Source organism: Macaca mulatta, chromosome 14, assembly GCF_049350105.2.
Source record: "Macaca mulatta isolate MMU2019108-1 chromosome 14, T2T-MMU8v2.0, whole genome shotgun sequence".
NCBI lineage: Eukaryota > Metazoa > Chordata > Mammalia > Primates > Cercopithecidae > Macaca > Macaca mulatta.
The window spans coordinates 6,240,731-6,259,533 of record NC_133419.1 but is presented as its reverse complement, the minus strand read 5'-3'; the positions used below and the strand labels follow the sequence as shown (position 1 = coordinate 6,259,533).

At 58.1% G+C, this 18,803-nt stretch overlaps 1 protein-coding gene across 4 annotated transcripts in view; it reads left to right on the top strand.

The window, feature by feature from the left end:
- The window catches only part of LRP5 (LDL receptor related protein 5), a 143,238-nt gene that overhangs the window by 62,011 nt on the left and 62,424 nt on the right, over window positions 1-18,803 (top strand). For 3 of the 4 annotated variants that reach the window (XM_028833138.2, XM_028833139.2, XM_077961922.1), the window contains exons 6-7: window positions 14,499-14,895; window positions 17,748-17,919. In XM_028833138.2, the coding sequence (XP_028688971.2) occupies window positions 14,499-14,895; window positions 17,748-17,919 (569 nt within the window). The remainder of the gene's footprint in view (window positions 1-14,498; window positions 14,896-17,747; window positions 17,920-18,803) is intronic. The other variant, XM_077961923.1, reaches the window with a different exon arrangement.

The following is an 18,803-nucleotide window of genomic DNA, read 5'->3' as shown; positions in this document are numbered from 1 at the left end:
GGTGTCAGGCACACCCGGGACTGTGGTGGCGAGGAGGTGCGGCGTCAGGCAGACCCGGGACTGTGGTGGAGGAGGTGCAGTGTCAGGCAGACCCGGGACTGTGGTGGAGGAGGTGTGGTGTCAGGCAGACCCAGGACTGTGGTGGCGAGGAGGTGCGGTGTCAGGCACACCCGGGACTGTGGTGGCGAGGAGGTGCGGTGTCAGGCAGACCCGGGACTGTGGTGGAGGAGGTGCAGTGTCAGGCAGACCCGGGACTGTGGTGGAGGAGGTGCGGCGTCAGGCAGACCCGGGACTGTGGTGGTGAGGAGGTGCGGTGTCAGGCACACCCGGGACTGTGGTGGCGAGGAGGTGTGGTGTCAGGCAGACCCGGGACTGTGGTGGGGAGGAGGTGTGGTGTCAGGCAGACCCGGGACTGTGGTGGGGAGGAATTGCAGTGTCAGGCAGACCCAGGACTCTGGCGGCGAGGAGGTGCGGTGTCAGGCAGACCCGGGACTGTGGTGGCGAGGAGGTGCGGTGTCAGGCAGACCCGGGACTGTGGTGGCGAGGAGGTGCGGTGTCAGGCACACCCGGGACTGTGGTGGCGAGGAGGTGCGGTGTCAGGCAGACCCGGGACTGTGGTGGAGGAGGTGTGGCGTCAGGCAGACCCGGGACTGTGGTGGTGAGGAGGTGCGGTGTCAGGCACACCCGGGACTGTGGTGGCGAGGAGGTGTGGTGTCAGGCAGACCCGGGACTGTGGTGGAGGAGGTGCGGTGTCAGGCAGACCCAGGACTCTGGCGGCGAGGAGGTGCGGTGTCAGGCACACCCGGGACTGTGGTGGCGAGGAGGTGCGGCGTCAGGCAGACCCGGGACTGTGGTGGAGGAGGTGCAGTGTCAGGCAGACCCGGGACTGTGGTGGAGGAGGTGTGGTGTCAGGCAGACCCGGGACTGTGGTGGCGAGGAGGTGCGGTGTCAGGCACACCCGGGACTGTGGTGGCGAGGAGGTGCGGTGTCAGGCAGACCCGGGACTGTGGTGGAGGAGGTGCAGTGTCAGGCAGACCCGGGACTGTGGTGGAGGAGGTGCGGCGTCAGGCAGACCCGGGACTTTGGTGGTGAGGAGGTGCGGTGTCAGGCACACCCGGGACTGTGGTGGCGAGGAGGTGTGGTGTCAGGCAGACCCGGGACTGTGGTGGGGAGGAGGTGTGGTGTCAGGCAGACCCGGGACTGTGGTGGGGAGGAATTGCAGTGTCAGGCAGACCCAGGACTCTGGCGGCGAGGAGGTGCGGTGTCAGGCAGACCCGGGACTGTGGTGGCGAGGAGGTGCGGTGTCAGGCAGACCCGGGACTGTGGTGGCGAGGAGGTGCGGTGTCAGGCACACCCGGGACTGTGGTGGCGAGGAGGTGCGGTGTCAGGCAGACCCGGGACTGTGGTGGAGGAGGTGTGGCGTCAGGCAGACCCGGGACTGTGGTGGTGAGGAGGTGCGGTGTCAGGCACACCCGGGACTGTGGTGGCGAGGAGGTGTGGTGTCAGGCAGACCCGGGACTGTGGTGGAGGAGGTGCGGTGTCAGGCAGACCCAGGACTCTGGCGGCGAGGAGGTGCGGTGTCAGGCACACCCGGGACTGTGGTGGCGAGGAGGTGTGGTGTCAGGCAGACCCGGGACTGTGGTGGAGGAGGTGCGGTGTCAGGCAGACCCGGGACTTGGAGCACCTAGTTCCACTTGCGGGCCAGCTTTCTATTTTTTGTCATCGTATTGGGACCTTAGGAAGGTGACAGCCTCTCTGAGCTTCAGTTTCTCCATTGGTAGAAAGGGGGTGATTATACTCCCCCATCCATGGGGTTTGGAGGAAGGCTGTGTGGGTCGTGCTGAGCAGCGCAATGATGCAGGCCGTCTGGGTCAGTGCCGAGGGAGCGAGTCCTCCTTCGGAGGTTGTAATCAGAAGTCGCCTCCAAGGCTGGGTGCTGCCAGGGGAGCTGAGGAGGGGTGAAGGGGCAATGGGGAGAACGGCTTACACGGCTGGCAGGCAACCTGGGGAGGACAGAGTGGGGTGTGCTGGGCGCTCCAGGCATGTGGCTCCCTTTCCTGTGGGGCGAAGGCCAGCATGGGGGCAGGGCCTGGCCGTGTCAGAAACACTCAGACTCTTATGACACATCCAGAGTCCCCGGCCCCACCCCAAACCACCCAGCCCACGAGAAGGAACGGGGTGGTCAGGCGGGGCCAGATCTGCGAGTTCCCCAGGGAGGGCCGTGTGTGGCAGGTTGTGGGGGGCAGCGCTGGCACGGCCGGAAACATCTCGGGGTTTGAAGCCAGAGCCTCAGGTGAGACTCGAGGGTCCCCAGGACTCCCTCCAGGGTGTCTGACCATTTATCTTTCATGGAGTTACAGGCAAAGACATTTCTGTGATGTCTTGAATTCTGCTTTTTCCTGATTTTGAGTAAATGAAAGCCACCCGGGTGGGGGGAGTCGGGTGCCTTCCCCAAGGAAGGGGCTGAGAGGGTGGTCACGCCGGGACCCCAAGGGACGGGGAGCAGCGTTCCCAGGGGCACACAGGCAGCCTCCAAGAGGTGAGGATGCGTGGGGGGGGGGGGTCCCTGCACTGCTGTGTGCCTTCAGGGCAGCACTGTTTGCGTGGCCTCTGAGCTGCAGGGTGACCGCTGGCCCTGGGCTGTCTGTGTCCTGGCTCCCTCGCCCCTCCTGAAGTGACCCCCATGAGACAGGGCAGGTATGTCCTGCGAGCAGCCCTCTGCCACCCAGCGTGGCTGGGGCTCTGTGGGACCACGGCGGCTGCGATTCTGCTCTCTGCAGCTCAGAGTTACTCTCCTCCCTGGCAGTGGAGTGCAGAGCCTGGGCCTCCCGGCCTCCCCACCCCCTCCACACAGCCCCGGGACCGAGGCAGCAGCTGGCTTCGGTTTCTGCCATGTTTTTCCAATTATGTGGAATGAGCTAAAAACAGCAGGAGTGGGGCCTTATTTGGGAGTTGCCACCACCGTCCTTGGAAGCTGCTGTCCCTCACGGCCACCCCTCTAGCCCCATCCTCTGTGGAACGTGACCCTGTTGCTTTGACTTTCGTCGCCCGCACATGCCTCCTGCTTGGGGGCCTTTGGGCAGTGGGCTTAGCGGCGTGCGCCCTGCCACTCGGACCACACATGCCCAGGCCGGCGGCTCTCGGGGCCGTGTCCAGAGGGTGGCCAGGCAGGGCTCCCGGCAGCGCCCAGATGAGGCTGGGGTGCGGCTTGGGGATTTGCGGGCCGCCGGCCACAGCTCACCCAGACAGAGTTTTAACAGATGTTCGTCTGTCAGAGACAGGAAACAAAAAGAAGTCGGGGATGGAGTGGGGGCGGCGGGAGGAACAGAGGGGGCCACTGTGGAGTCTGACAGGCAGACTGACAGCTGGAGCCGACGGCAAAGCCCCTCACGTCCATCCGTCTGTCCGGGCGGATTAGCCCAGGGAGCAGGGCCTGCTCAGCTCGGGGCCGAATAACGGGCGTTTGTTCCCAGAGTCTGGCTGTCCTGTCACTTATCAGGGAAGTAGGTCAAAGGGAAAAAAGAAAGGAGGTCCTGAGGGGCCGAGTCTGCCGCTGCCGGGCAGTGATTGGCGTTGACTTTGCAAACAGAAGGCAGCTGCTGTTCTCAGCCATGGACCGTGAATTTTTAATAGCAAGAAAATCAGCTCGCACGGTTCAGGAAGTTGTGGAAGAAGCCTGAGTGCTAACTTTATTTTTTTAATTGAGGTATAACTTGCAGGCAATAAAACGCACACATTTTAACGTGTACATTTGGATTAACTTTGACAGCTGCGTATGTCTGCATGACTGCTACCCGGTCCAGACGAGAACATTTCCGCCACTGGGAAAGCTCCCGGTGCCCCTTTGCTGTCCTCAACCCCCGCCCCCTCCACCACTCTCCTGACTTCTATCACTGTGGATTAGCGTTGCCTGTTCCAGAACTAAATGGAAATAGAACCATGCAGCTGTGCTCTTCTGCTTTTTGGCCTGAATACTCACTTTCAGGGCTGATGCAAGAGGAGAGGGGCGCACTATATTCCTAGAGAACGCTGTCACTGTGGGGCGGGGGCACAGGTGAATGGCACCTCTTGGGTGGGTGAACTCTGTGGGCGCCCTTTCCACAGGCTCAGAGTTAGACTGTGGTCACTCCGGCCACTGGTTTTGTACCCTGCAGCCTCTTCCGTGTCCCCCTTGTGACTGCAGCATAAGCCCAGCTCTGTGCTGACCCCAGACCACCTCCGCAGCTCCAGCAGCTTCCCTTTATCTTCAGAGGCGAGTTTTGTGCTTGCAGGGTGCAGGCCCTGGTGGGACCCCCATGTTGCACAGACAAAGCCCCTGTGTGGCTGTGGGCACTCCTTGCCCTTTCTGCATTTGGTGATGACTCCTTGTTTGGTTTCACTGACCGTGCCCTGTGCCTCTGCTCTCCCTGCCTAGTTTCGTGTGCCCTGAGGTCAGTGATAGAAGACACAGCCCCGGGCCCCAGGTATGCTGAGCTGACACCTCGGCCACCACTCACCTGCAGAGAGACACTAGAAGTCTCTGACTCCCTTCCCGGCTCCCACTCTGTTTTTCTACGTTTTACTGCCTATTGCAATGGAAATGCACGGTTTGCCTCTCCCTGCGCACATCCGAGTGTGGACCTCCCTGCCCCTGCTTGTGCTGTGCCCGCCACCCGGAGCACCCTTCCCCTGCCCCCTGCCACAGCACCCCTCCATCCAGACCCCGCTCCTGCACATGGCTCCTCTGCCCACGCCCAGCCCTCTGAGAGTGTGGCAGGTGCACTCCCTAGAGCAGAGCTGGCTTCTTCCTCTTCCTGTGTCCCACGAGACCAACACCAGGACCCAGGAAACAGGCTGGAAGAGTTCAGTAACACCTTCAAGAGTGTTTGAGGTTCTTTGGTCTTTAGTGGAGCTGGCAATGACTTTCTCGACTTTGTCAAGAGAAGCCCCCCGTCTCCAATGGGGGCCAACTCTGGGGACGTGATCGAATGGAAATCAGAACGTCTGAGTTCCAGCCTCAGCCCTCTGCTGTGTGGCTGTGAAATGCAGGCCCCGTGTGCCTTGCTGAACTGGGAGTGTCGGAAAGGACGGTGTCTGGGAAAGGATTTATAAATTGTAGAGCGCCCTGCACTTGTGTTAGATGGGGCCGCGTGGACTACTGATAGTCAGCTGTCTTCCATCACTCGGGGCAGTGGTATTGTCACATGGTTCCGTTCTAATCCGTTATTTTGGCCACTACCACTGAGGCGGAGTGGGTGACGGAAGTAATGTTTCTTGGGGACTAGTGCAGCTGTCATGGTCCTGAGTTCTATACCTGGGCACGCCTCCTGTGTGAGGGGTCATTCGTGGCCGGCCCTGCTTCTTTTTTTTTTTTTTTTTTTTTTTTTTGAGATAGAGTCTTACTCTGTCACCCAGGCTGGGGTGCAGCGGCGTGATCTTGGCTCACTGCAACCTCTGCCTCCTGAGCTCAAGCGATTCTCCTGCCTTAGCGTCCTGAGTAGCTGGGACTATAGGTGTGTGCCATCACGCCCGGCTAATTTTTTCTATTTTTAGTACAGACAGGGTTTCACCGTATTAGCCAGGATGGTCTCAATCTCCTGACCATCTTGTGATCCACCCACCTTGGCCTCCCAAAGTGCTGGGATTACAGGCGTGAGTCACCATGCCTGGCCAGCCCTACTTCTTAAATGGGCCTGAGGCACGCAGTGCTGAGAGCTCGCTGAGGTCTATGGAGGAAGGGCACAGATGGGATCTGGGCTTGGGCATCCTGGCCGGTCCCCAAGGCCGCCTCCACAGAGTTTCCAGGTACAGTGGGGTGGCCTTGCAGAGGGGCGCAGCTGTGCTTCAGGCCGGAGCCAGCTGCAGGGGCCACAGACAGGGTGTCATTGGCAGTACAAGTGACCCCTGCTGTTCATTGAACACCTACTGTGTGCCTGGGTTCAGAAAGGCACCCTGTGCTGGCTTTTAAAGAGTAGAGCCGCCTGCCTAAAGGGGGGAATGTGGCTTTCTTTTTCATTTAAGTCACCAACTGTTTTATACATCCACGCCCCTAAATTCTTCAGTTTTAGGCAAAGATGAGAGGGCTGCCCAGGCTTCATTTGCCCAACGATGCCACATTTCGCTTGTGAGGCTGTGTTCCCTCACCAGGGTGCCCAGCAAGGGGCTGCAAGTGTTTAATAACACAGGGAGGGCTGGCGTGGTCACTCACGCCTGTAATCCCAGCACTTTGGGAGGCTGAGGTGGGTGGATCACCTGAGGTCAGGAGTTCGAGACCAGCCTGGCCGACATGGTGAAATCCCGTCCCTACTAAAAATACAAAAATTAGCTGGGTGTGGTAGCAGGCGCCTGTAGTCCCAACTACTCAGGAGGCTGAGGCAGGAGAATTGTTTGAATCTGAGAGGCCGAGGTTGCAGTGAGCCAAGATCACACCACTATACTCCAGCCTGGGCGGCAGAGCAAGACTCTCTCTCAAAAACACCACCACCACCCACAAGGAGGGTCTGTGTCCTGGAGCCTGGCCTCGGGCATATCCCACTTCGCTGGGGCCTGGCCTCGGGCATATCCCACCTCGCTGGGTCCTGGCCTCGGGCATGTCCCACCTCGCTGGGGCCCATTTCCCCTTGAGTCTGACATGTGCGAAGCAGGTCACGTTGCTCACTCAGGGTCATTCAGTGACAAGATGGGGCTGGGAGCCAGAGTCAGGTCTGTCTGCGGAGGGAGCAGACACACAGCCCGTCGGATGGCACTGCCTGCCTGGGAGTGGCCACGCAGCTGTGGGCCTGAGGTTGTGGTGGGGCGTGGAGGCAGAGGCAGGCAGTGGGGGGCCACAGGAGGTGCTGGCTGGCACCAGGGGATGGGGAGGAGGGGACCCACCTGCAGGCCCCTTCCCAAGGCCATCTCTGACTTGGTGCTCTGGCTGCCCTGACCCCAGGCAGAGCAGCGACTTCCCTGTTTTAGAGCTGAGCAGATGGAGCCCCTGACTGCAGGCCAGGGTGTCTGCCGGCTGCTCCTGGTGGGCCACAGCCTCTCCGCGCTCGCTGGAAGACCCCAGGCACCATGCAGGTGACAGCAGCCGGCCTCAGGTTCCAGCAGAGCCAGCATCGGGCCCAGCCACTTCCCTTGTGCTCTGTCAAAAGTGACCCTGTGGTCACTTGGCGCAGGTTCCCGGGTCAAGGTGCTGGGCTGTGGTCGCAGCATTTGCCCCACCCCTTACCCCTGGGGGCAGTGGAGAAACTTAATCAATTGCTAAAAAACAAAAATAATCTGGCCTCCTGCCAGCTGGAAAGCCACTGCGGCCAGGCTGTTTATGGCCTTGGGATCTGCAGAGTGGACAGTGGCCTGCACTGTGACCCTGTTCACCCCACGTGCCCCAGGCCTGGGAGATGGCTAAAGCCCTCTGCCTCCCATAAGGGCCCCTGAGAAGGAGGCCCTGGAGCTGGGAGCAGAGCTGGGGTTGGGCATCCGGGCAGCAGAGGCTGATTCTTAGCTTTCCCCGGATCTCAGTTTTCTGCCGCCTGTGTGAGAAGAAGCTGGGAGAACAGAGCCGTCCTGGGGTGGTGCCGGCTGTGGCGGCAGGCCTGCGGTGGGAGCCTCCGGGGGGCACTGGACCTTTCCTGGGTGGCCTGTGGCCTGGGAGCTGCACTTGGTTTGGTGCAGGAAGGTTGTGTCATCCACTCTGTCTGCAGGGATGGCTGGGGCCCTGCGGCTGGGTGATGAGGTGGGATGGAGGTGTCCGGGGCTGCCCTGCCTCCTTTTGCCAAAATAACAAAAATTATCTTGTTTGTTGTGAAAAAAAAACTATTTTCCCACATTGGGGCGTGGAGGGTATTAACTGTGCTGACCTTCTGAGTTCCTGCACACTGGGGACCTGTTGGCAGGGTCTCCTTCTGGCTCTGGCAGGGGTGGCTCAGGCCACTGGATGACCATGTGCTGGCCAGATAGTTCCTGGGGCTGCAGGTGGCTTATTTCGCCCCATCCCACTCATATCCTGTCGTTCTTCCCGTCAATCAGCACAGACCCTGGATCTCAGACCCTGGAAACCGAATGAGCCTGGGGTGTCAGTACCCACACCCCGAGGCAATTCGGTGGCGGGGTAGGTGGCTCGTTCCCCCACGTTGCTCCAGGAAGAGGGCCTGGTCCCCAGCATCCCGACCCATCTCCCTTGGAGACGGAGAGCCTCTAAAGATAAACCCATTCACCCGTGTTTCAGAGGCTTTTTTCTTTCCTCGTATGAAATAACATTTATACATTCACTGTAGCAAGGAAAACATTATAATAAATAGTGAAGAAAATAGATATTACCCATAATTTTGCCACCCAGAGTTAGCTGTGTCTGTGTGTCTTGTGCACTTTTTTTCTGTTTACGTATCAAAATCGACTTTTAAGGTCAGATGCAGTGGCTCACGCCTGTAATCCCAGCACTTTGGGAGGCTGGAGGCGGGGTGTGGATCACTCAAGGTTGGGAGTTCAAGACCAACCTGGCCAACATGGCAAAACTCCATCTCTACTAAAAATAAAAAATTAGCCAGGTGTGGTAGTGGGTGCCTGTAATCCCAGCTACTCAGGAGGCTGAAGCAGGAGAATCGCTTGAACCCAGGAGGCAGAGGTTGCAGTGAGCCAAGATCACGCCACTGCACTCCAGCCTGGCAACAGAGCGAGACTCTGTCTCAAAAAAAAAAAAAAAAAAAAAAAATTAATTAATTAATTAATAAAATAAATATATGAATTGAGTTTTAGGAGATTCATTCAAACTGTGTGTAATGTGTCTGATATTTTTTCATTTGTCGTTCATGCAAATTCCTACCTCATTCATTAACTCTTCTCCAGAGCATGCTGTTTTGTGCCTGTGTCATCACCCATCACGTTGAATACCCTTGTTTAGATAAAATAAGTAAATTTTATTCAAAAATATTTGGGGACGTTTTGGTTGTCTCCAGGTTCTTGGCCTTGAGTCTTGCTGTCCTAATGCAGCCATGGTGGTGTCTGGATGCATGAACCTCCATGCGTCCCAACTGCCGCTTCCGCCTGTGTTCTTAGAGAGGAAATGCTGGGGTCAGCGGCTCCCAGGCTCCTAGCCAGGAAGCCTGCGGTGCTTTACAGCCCTTCTGGAAGCGGGAGATGCCCCCACTTAAATGTCCAACAAGCCTTTCCACCTCACCAGCAACTCTGGGCGGCTCCCTTCTATTTGCAGATGACTGAGAAGTTACCGTTTTCCACGTTTACTGACTGCTCTTTTTCCCGTTAATTTGTGTTTATAGTCTTTGCTCATTTATTGCTCAGGTTTTGGTGTTGTCCCTATTGACTTGTATGCCTTTTAATTTTTTAAGCAACCTTAATAGACTTCATTGTTTTAGAGCGCTTTTAAGTGTACAGAAAAATCAAGGGACAAGTACAGAGAGTTCCTTCCTCCCGCTCTCCTCTTCCCCTTTTCCCCACCTGCCCTCCTTCCCCCATTGTAATTTTCTTTCTGATATTATAAAAGTCACACATGGTTGGGCGTGGTGGCTCACGCCTGTAATCCTAGCACACTGGGAGGCAGAGGCAGGCAGATCACCTGAGGTCAGGAGTTCGAGACCAGCCTGGCCAACATGGTGAAACCCCGCCTCTACTAAAACTACAAAAAATTAGCCAGGTGTGGTGGCGGGCACCTGTAATCCCAGCTGCTCAGGAGGCTGAGGCAGGAGAATTGCTTGAACCTGGGAGGCAGAGCTTGCAGTGAGCCGAGATCGCGCCACTGCACTCCAAACTGGGCAATAAGAGTGAAGCTCCATCTCAAAAACAAAGTCACACACGCTTCTTGAGTGAGGGTCATTTGGCCGAGGGGCCAGTTGGAACAGGCTGTGAGCTCGGAATGCTTTTTACATATTTACATGGTTGAGAAGAAAATCGGGAGAATAATGTTTTGGGACATGGGGAAATGACACGAAATTCGCTTTTCAGTGTCCATAAATGAAGTTTTGTTTGCTCCCAGCTGTGTTGACTGAGGCAGACTGCCTTCCCACAGCTGCGGCAGAGCTGAGGAGGCGGGAAGGAGACCGTGCAGGCCGCAGCACCGAAAATATTTGCTCTCCGGCCCTTCCCAGAGTGCTTGCCGACCTCTGTCCGACAGCTCGAAGGAAGGATAGGACCCGTCCAACGATAACCACTGTTGACATTTGAGCGCGTTTCCTTCCCGGCTTTTGTGTGAGAGTGGCAGTCTGTTTGCTTTTGTGGTTGGGATCTGCTGCACGCACGGCGGGCTGTTTGCAGGAGGCTTCCTGGAGGTCAGGGCTGGGCTCAGAGCTGGACGCAGTGGGGCGTGTCCTGCACGCAGTGGGGCCTCAGAAGAGAGCTGTAGCGGGCGGGGCAACGCCAACGCTAGTGGGTGCCAGGCCTCCACACTCAGATCAGCCCCGGCGACAGGTTCGGGCCACCCTCTGTCCAGCCTCCCTACAGTGGCCCAGGCCGTCCCCTGCCTGGCACATCTGCCTGGCACACTTGCCTCTGGCCTTCCGCTGAAGCGCTCCTATTACCGTCTGCTCACCGCTGGGTACGCTGAATTGTGTCCCTTAAGGAGATATGCTGAAGGTCTAACCCCAGGAACCTGTGTATGTGACCTAGTTTGGAAACAGGGTCTTGGCAGATGTTATCAAGCGAGGATGAGGTCACCCTGGAGTAGGGGGCCTCTATCCACGGTGCTGGTGTCCTCATGAGAGCAGGAGAGCAGACACTGACACTCAGGGGTGAAGGCTGCGTGGAGGCAGAGCAGGGCTTAGTGTGATGGAGGCCACAAGCCAAGGAACTCCAAGTATTTCCTGCAACACCAGAAGCTGGAAGAGGCCAGGAAGGATCCTCCCCTGGAGTCTTCAGAGGGAGTCTGTCGCTGCAGACAGCTTGACTTTTGACGTTGGGGGTGTGTGCCTTGGCGGGGGCGGTGGGGGGGCGTACATTTCTGATGTTAAAAGCCACCTGGTTGGCGGCAGTGTGTCACAGCAGCCCCTCGCAGGTCCTGCACGTCCATGTGGTCAGGAACAGAGGTGAGCAGGGATGGATGGTGCTGAGCTGGACATGTCCATGACATCGGGCCATCTCTTGGGACTACTTTTTTGTTTTGAGGACAAGGCTGCCTACTAGGAAGCTGTGCCCTGCCTGGCCCTTGCCCCAAGCTCCTGCCCTGAGCTTGGCGTCACGGAAGGGACGTCGTCCTTCTCTCCTGCCTGCGTGCCGGGAGGAAGGGGAGAGGTCAGGAGCCCGCCTGGAGGAGGCTCGGGTGCGGGGAAGGTTTCACTTTCAGGCAACGTTGTGGGTCTGGCTATTTCTTTAAACAACCCCAAAGAAAACCATTTGGCCAAACTGTTAGTTTCTAAACAATTGACTTCCTTGGTGTTTAAATAAACTCCTACCTAGGCTCTGTAGCTGGTCCCAGGGAAGGAGTTGGCCTCTCTTCTTTATAGCCTGGCACAGTCCCCTGCACCTGCCCCTCCCAACCCCAGGTCTGCTTCCCCGTGACCATGGCTGCTGCTTGGACCTCTCTACCCACAGAACCTCCTGGAGGCCAGCTGTGGGCACCAGCCTTGGCAGGCATCTGGCAGAGCCCAGGCTGCTGGCGCTCTCTCTGCAGCTGTTCCCTGCTGGCCTAGCTGGACAGAGTCCCCACCACCACCGGGGTCACCTCTGTGCTGGTCACAGCTCACTCAGAGCTTCAGGCAAATGGGTTGGGTCCTGCCTCTCTCCCAGCTGTCTCCATGAAGTGGAGTCTCTGGTCCCCTCCAAGTTATAGCTAGACAGGAACTCGGACACTGCCAAGTCCCCAGAGGTTTCGGTCTCAGATTCTCCCTGCTCATCCCCTGGATGTAGTGCCGCTGTGGGCATGGGGCTGTGCTGGGGGCCGTGGAGAGCAGGGGGCTTGCGCCAGGACCCCAATGAGCCAGTGGGGGTGGTGCCCTCGTCGTGGGGTAGACTGGGGGTGCGGGGCGGCCATCCACTGGGGTGCAGGGAGGAACGGCTTCCCTGAGGAGGTGGCGGTGCCATGTGACCTGGGCCTTGAAGGACAGGTCCATTGTCAACAGAACATTTTGGGAGTGGAGCCTAGAGAGAGAAAATTTACTGAAATTCAGAGATTCCCCCTCCCCTTACCAATATACACCGAATCAGATGCCTCTGACCAGATCTGAATTTGGCTCTCAGATATTTACATTGTAGCTGGGCATTTAGGGTACCTTCCAAGTGCTGCCTCCACCTCACTGTCCCCAGCCTGCCTGCCTCAGTTTCCCCAGCCCTGGGCCTGTGTCGCTGTCGCCATCACCTGGCGCCCTCTAGTGGTGGAATCAGATTATACATTCCGGGGCTTGGAGCAGGAGTCAGGAGGGGCTCCTGTCCTTCCTCGAAACGTTGGACGCCGGGATCCTGGAACAGTCTCTGCATTCCTCCTGGCAAGAGCCAGAGCCTGGGCGCAGGGGACCATCTGTTGTTTGAAGGCTGCAGCCTGGCAGGGCACTCAAGAGACCTGGCAGTTGGCTGCAGGGCCAGGTCTAGGGGCCACGGCATGAGGGAGGCTCTGGGCTGGTTTAGCCTCGGGCCCCTTTTCAGATTGTGACCCGGGCCCTTGTGCAGGGTCGTGGCCACAGGACGCTGGGAGGGGTCTCTGACCCTGAACACCTTGGCTCTGCATCCTTGAGACCAGAAAGGTTTGGAACAAATGAGTAGATGATGCCCTAACTCGGGGAGGGAGCCACGTCCTGACCCCAGCAGCATTGGCAGGATCTGTGTCGGGATGATAGGGCACCCTGGGGGCCCCAGTGTGCATGGGTCTCCACTTGCAATTTCTGCAGGAAGCTCTGATAAATCCCAACCGGGGGTCCTAGGACACAGTCAGAAATGCTGGTGCTGCTGTGTGTGGAGCCTTGGGCCATGGGGGTCAGAAGCATGTGGAGGGTGGGCCACGGGGGTTCAGAAGAGAATCTTGTAATCCGCCCGACCTGCAAACTGAGAATCCCACTGGAGGGCCATGGCTGAAAGGTCAGGGGGTCTCCATGCGTCCTGTGGAGTGGGTGGTGAGGGATCCTTGGGTTTGCATGCCGCTGGGCCTGAGTGGCAGGACCTCGTCCACAGCTGATCCCTGGGCCATGCTGCTCAGATGCTCTTGGAGTGTTGCTGTGGTCCCCGAGGGAGTCTGAGTTGAGCTTCTCTCGTGCCGGTCATATGCTGTCAGGCCACGCTGGTGAGTTAGGCAGGGCACAGATGCCCGGAGCAGAGAGAACTTTCCTTGGGGATTTCACACATGCAAATCTTGAGGGCTGGCAAATCCTGCCCTCAGCCAGAGTGGGGGCTTTTATTTGAGACCAGAATCACCTGAGCATCCTCCTGTCCCCAGCTGTGTCCAGCCTGTCTGCAGGGACATCCTGAGAGGACCAGGTTCTCCTCTCATCCACCTGCCTAAGTGCCACTCTGAACCCTGCCCACCCGTGCCGTGGAGGGGCTTGACCTCAAGGTGCTCCGCCAGCAGCAGGCTTGGCCCCGGGGTGCAGCAGAGGCCCAGGTGGCTGTGGGGTGGGTGTTTCGTGGCGTGGTTCTGAAACTTAGTTGGAAGTGCACGGATAGTGCTTTGGCTGTTCTCTGTGGGACCCTATTTAGAAACCAGGTCTGAGTTACTGGGGATCATCGCTATGTTCCGATGGGCCAGCTGTGTGGAGGCCGCGGTGGAGCCCCCTCCAAGGAGCCAGGGCCCTGGGTCGAGCCGTGACCAGCACGCATGCCCCGGAGGTGTTTCTCGTCTCGCTCCTGTGTTGCCTGGGTGTGTCAAGTGGTCACGAAACTCTGTGTTAGCTCTTGGTGTTCCTGACAGTGCCTCCAGGTCTCAGGCCTCAGAACCAGGCTTTCCCTTCATCTCGGTGGCCCGGGAGCATCTGGGCAATGAGTAAAGAGGGTGATTCACTTGACAGGTGCATCTGGTCCTGCCTAGGAGCCCCTGGTGTGATCCTGGGGCTTGAAGCTGCCCTCGGGTGGTGGAGGGGAGGGAGAGATGAAGTGGCATCGAGCTGGGGAAGAAGGGTGAGCCCTGCAAGGCGGGCACGCTGGGGACACTGAGCAGCGTGGCCCACAGGCGGGTCTGCCCTGCAAGGCGGGCATGCTGAGCAGCATGGCCAGCAGGTCGTACCTGGCGGGATTTGTGGTTGGGGCTGGTTTGTGGCCAGGAGAGGGGCTGGGAGGAGACAAGGGGGACTGTGAGGCAGCTCCCACCCAGTGGTTGAAGCCTGATGGCCTGGCTGTGTGGCTCTCAGCTGGGTGCATAACCTCTCTGTGCCTCAGTTTTCTCATCTGTAAAGTAAGGAAACAAACAGTGCCAGCCTCCCAGAGCTGTCATGAGGATGAACGAGTGACCATGTAGCATGGGCTGGGTGCGTGTCACCTAATATCACCAGCCTTTGCAAGGAGAGCCCTGGGGGCCTGACTGAGTCTTCCCTTGCCCGGCCCACCCCAGGCCTAGTCTTGTGCCTGCTGCAGGCCCTTGACCCCTGACCCCACTGCACCTGTCTCCACAGGAGCCGAGGAGGTGCTGCTGCTGGCCCGGCGGACGGACCTACGGAGGATCTCGCTGGACACGCCGGACTTCACCGACATTGTGCTGCAGGTGGATGACATCCGGCATGCCATTGCCATCGACTACGACCCGCTGGAGGGCTATGTCTACTGGACGGATGACGAGGTGCGGGCCATCCGCAGGGCGTACCTGGATGGGTCTGGGGCGCAGACGCTGGTCAACACCGAGATCAATGACCCCGATGGCATCGCAGTTGACTGGGTGGCCCGAAACCTCTACTGGACCGACACGGGCACGGACCGCATCGAGGTGACACGCCTTAACGGCACCTCCCGCAAGATCCTGGTATCAGAGGACCTGGACGAGCCCCGAGCCATTGCACTGCACCCCGTGATGGGGTAAGACGGGCGGGACTGGGGCCTGGAGCCTGGGCCAGGCCAAGCACAGGCGAGAGGGAGATTGACCGGGACCCGTCATTCTGGAGCATTGTCTTGCATCAGAACCCGGAGGAGAGCTTGTTAAAACACTGGCAGCTGGGCCCCCCCCCAAAAGTGGTGATTCAGGAGCTCCAGGGCGGGGCTGAGGACTTGGGTTTCTAACAAGCACCCCAGTGGTCCAGTGCTGCTGCTGGGTCCATGCGTAGAAAGCCCTGGAGACCTGGAGTGAGCTCTTTGTTCCCCAGCTTCAGTTTCCTCATCTGTAGAATGGAACGGTCCACCTGGGTGATTTCCAGGATGACAGTAGTGACAGTAAGGGCAGCCTCTGTGACACTGACCACAGTACAGGCCAGGCCTCTTTTTTTTTTTTGAGATGGAGTCTCACTCTGTCATCCAGGCTGGAGTGCAGTGGCGTGATCTCAGCTCACTGCAACCTCTGCCTGCTGGGCTCAAGTGATTCTCCTGCCTCAGCCTCCTGAGTAGCTAGGATTACAGGCGCTTGCCACTGTGCTCGGCTAATTTTTGTATTTTTGGTAGAGACGGGGTTTCACCATGTTGGCCAGTCTGGTCTCAAACTCCTGACCTCAGGTGACCCACCTGCCTCAGCCTCCCAAAGTGCTGGGATTACAGGCGTGAGCCACCGTGCCCGGTCAAGCCAGGCCTCTTTTAACACTTTGCACATCGTCAGTCTTTTCATTCGGAGGGGTAGGTACAGTTGTACAGTTGAGGACACTGAAGCCCAGGGAGGCTTAGGGACTTGCCCAGGGTCACACAGCAGGAGGTGGCAGGTGTGGGGCTGGGCCTGGCAGCGTGGCTCCAGCTTTGTAGCATAGAAGTCTGTGAAAGCAGAGAGCTTGTCGGTCGGTAGGGGAGCCTTTCTGAGACCCGCCCCAGCGGCTCAAAGGGTAGTAGCCGGGGGCCTTCCTGGGGGCTCATAACCCGGAACACTGAACGGGAAAACTCTGATGGAGGAGGCGCACTGGAGCTGGCGGTGCCGATGGGACGTCCCAGAGGAGCTGGGAGGTCAGTAGCAGTGCTTCCTTCCATGGAGCACTTAGTGGGAGCCAGCTGTGTTTCCAGGCTCATGGCCCTGGGACCTGAAGCTCAGAAGGTGAAGGAACTTGCCCAGGGTGCTCATCGGGCAGTGGCGGGCAGAGGATTTGCGGGCTGTGGAGCCTGTGCTCGTGGCCTGGCCCTGGGGGTTGCGAGCGTGCTGGCCAGGGAGCTTTTCCTGCAAGTGGACTGGTGTCTAGAAGCCAGCATGTCAGGCAGCAGGCAGCGGGAGCACAGCAGGCAGCGGGAGCACAGCAGGCAGCGGGCAGGGCTCGAGCAGCCCTCTGTGGACCCTGGGGCACGGCAGCATGTGGGCAAGGGCTGCTCCATGTCAGTGGCTGAAGGGCTGGGTTGTGTCCCGAGGAGGGCGAATGAGGGTAGGAAGTGGGGCCCCCTGGGGCTTTAGCAGGAGGAGGCACAAAAACCGGTTGCCAGCCACAGTGAAGGGAACCTGGCCCTGAGGTCGGGAGCTTGGTCAGGTCACTGCCTCCATGGGCCTCGATGTCCCCATCTGTGAAGGAGGAAGGGATGGGGAAGCCGATTCCAAGGTCCCTCCTAGCCCTGGTTTCATGAGTCTGAGGATTCCAGGGAAATGGGCTTGGCAGTCTGACGTGTGAGGTTGTGGGGTCCAGGGGGAGGCACTGAGCTGGAAACAGGAGGCAGAGGGGCTGGCCGGCCGGGTCAGACAGCCAAAGCAGAGGCTGTGACCTGGGGCCCCAGAATCTCCACCCCTGAGCTGCCACCCCAGGATCTGGGTTCCCTCCTTAGGGGGCCCCAGGGAACAAGTTACCTCTCCGTTGCACAGGGGAGCCCTTCAGCTATGTGCAGGAGGTTCCGCTCTGCCCCTTCCTCCTCTGGGTGCTCAGCTCCTCCCCTCCAGCCCACCAGTCAGACGTGAGGCTGTCCCAGACCCTGGGCAGGGTCGTTTCTGTCCACTGACCTTTGGAATGGGAGATGAGCTCCTGGCTCCTGAGAGTCCAAGGGCTGGTGTGGTGAAACCTGCGCAGGGTGGCAGTGGGCATCCCTGTCCCGGGGGACCCTCCAGAGGCTCTGATCACTGAGCTTGCCCCTGGCATGCTCAGTGCTCCAGCACTTACTGACACCAGCATGTACCAACACCAACATTTACAAACACCGACATTGACCAGCGCTGACATTTACCGACACTGACATTTACCGACATCGACATTTACCAACGCCAGCATCTACCAACACACTTACCAATGCCGACATTTACCGACGCCGATATTTACCGACACTCACATTTACTGACACCGACATTTACTGACACCGACATCTACGACACCATTTACTGACACCAACATTTAGCAACGCCAGCATCTACCAACACACTTACCAATGCCAACATTTACCGATGCCGATATTTACCGACACTCACATTTACTGACACTGACATCTACCGACACCAACATCTACACCATTTACTGACACCGATATTTACCGACACCAACATTTACCAACGCCAAAATTCCCAGCGCCCACATTTACTGACACCAACATTTACCGACATGTTTACCGACACCTGCATCTACTGACACTGACATTTACCGACACCAAATTTCCCAGCGCCGACATCCGATATTTACTGACGCAGACGTTTACCAATGCCAGTATTTACTGACACCAACATTTAGCCATGTGATGGGGACCAACTCGGGGACAGGCCTTGCTCTTGGCACTGGGGATGCCGCAGAGACCAGACGGACGCATGGAGTCATGGACTTCTGCTTCTTTTCCAGCCTCATGTACTGGACAGACTGGGGAGAGAACCCTAAAATCGAGTGTGCCAATCTGGACGGGCAGGAGCGGCGTGTGCTGGTCAATGCCTCCCTTGGGTGGCCCAACGGCCTGGCCCTGGACCTGCAGGAGGGGAAGCTCTACTGGGGAGACGCCAAGACAGACAAGATTGAGGTGAGGCTCCCGTGGACATGTTTGATCCAGGAGGCCTGGCCCTGCCCGGCTGTCCCTGGGCTCCCGAGAGGCCAGGTCCGGCCACCCCCTGCAGCCAGACATACGTATTGGCGAGGCACTGATGGGTGCCTGTGCTCTGCTATTTGGCCAAATGGAATGCTTGAAAAAATAGTTACAATGCTTTCTGACAAAAACGCCTTGAGGGGGTAGCGCTACACAATGTCCTGTGGTTACGTTAAGATGTTATCATTGGGCTGGGCGCCTGTAGTCACAGCTACTTGGAGACTGAGATGGGAGGATCGCTGGAACACAAGAGTTTGAGGCCAGCCCAGGCGAAGGGGACACAGGAATCCTCTGCACTGCTTTTGCCACTTAGTGTGAGCCTTACGCTATTTCACAGTACAAAATTAAGACAAGAATTAATCACACATCTACCACCCCACTTAAGACATAAAACATGGGTGTTGTTGAAGCCAGAGGCAGCCGCTGGCCTGAGTTTGGTGATTCGTTCCCAAGCAGTCGAAGACAGTTTTGTTCTTCCATGGATGTCTGTTGTCCCTGTGCTGGGTGCAGCCTCGCCCTGCCACTGTGGTCGGGTTTCAGTGGCCTTGTCCAGTGGGCATGCTTTGGCAGCTTGCTTTTTGCTCACCTGTGGAGCCTCTATTGAGCTTTTTTGTTTGTTTGTTTTGTTTGATTGTTTGTTTTTGTTGTCTTTATTGTTGTTGTTACCCAGGCTGGAGTGCAATGGCATGATCTCGGCTCACTGCAACCTCCGCCTTCCGGGTTCTAGCGATTCCCCTGCCTCAGCCTCCTAAGTAGCTGGGATTACAGGCGCCCGCCACCACGCCTGGCTAATTTTTGTATTTTTAGTAGAGACGGGGTTT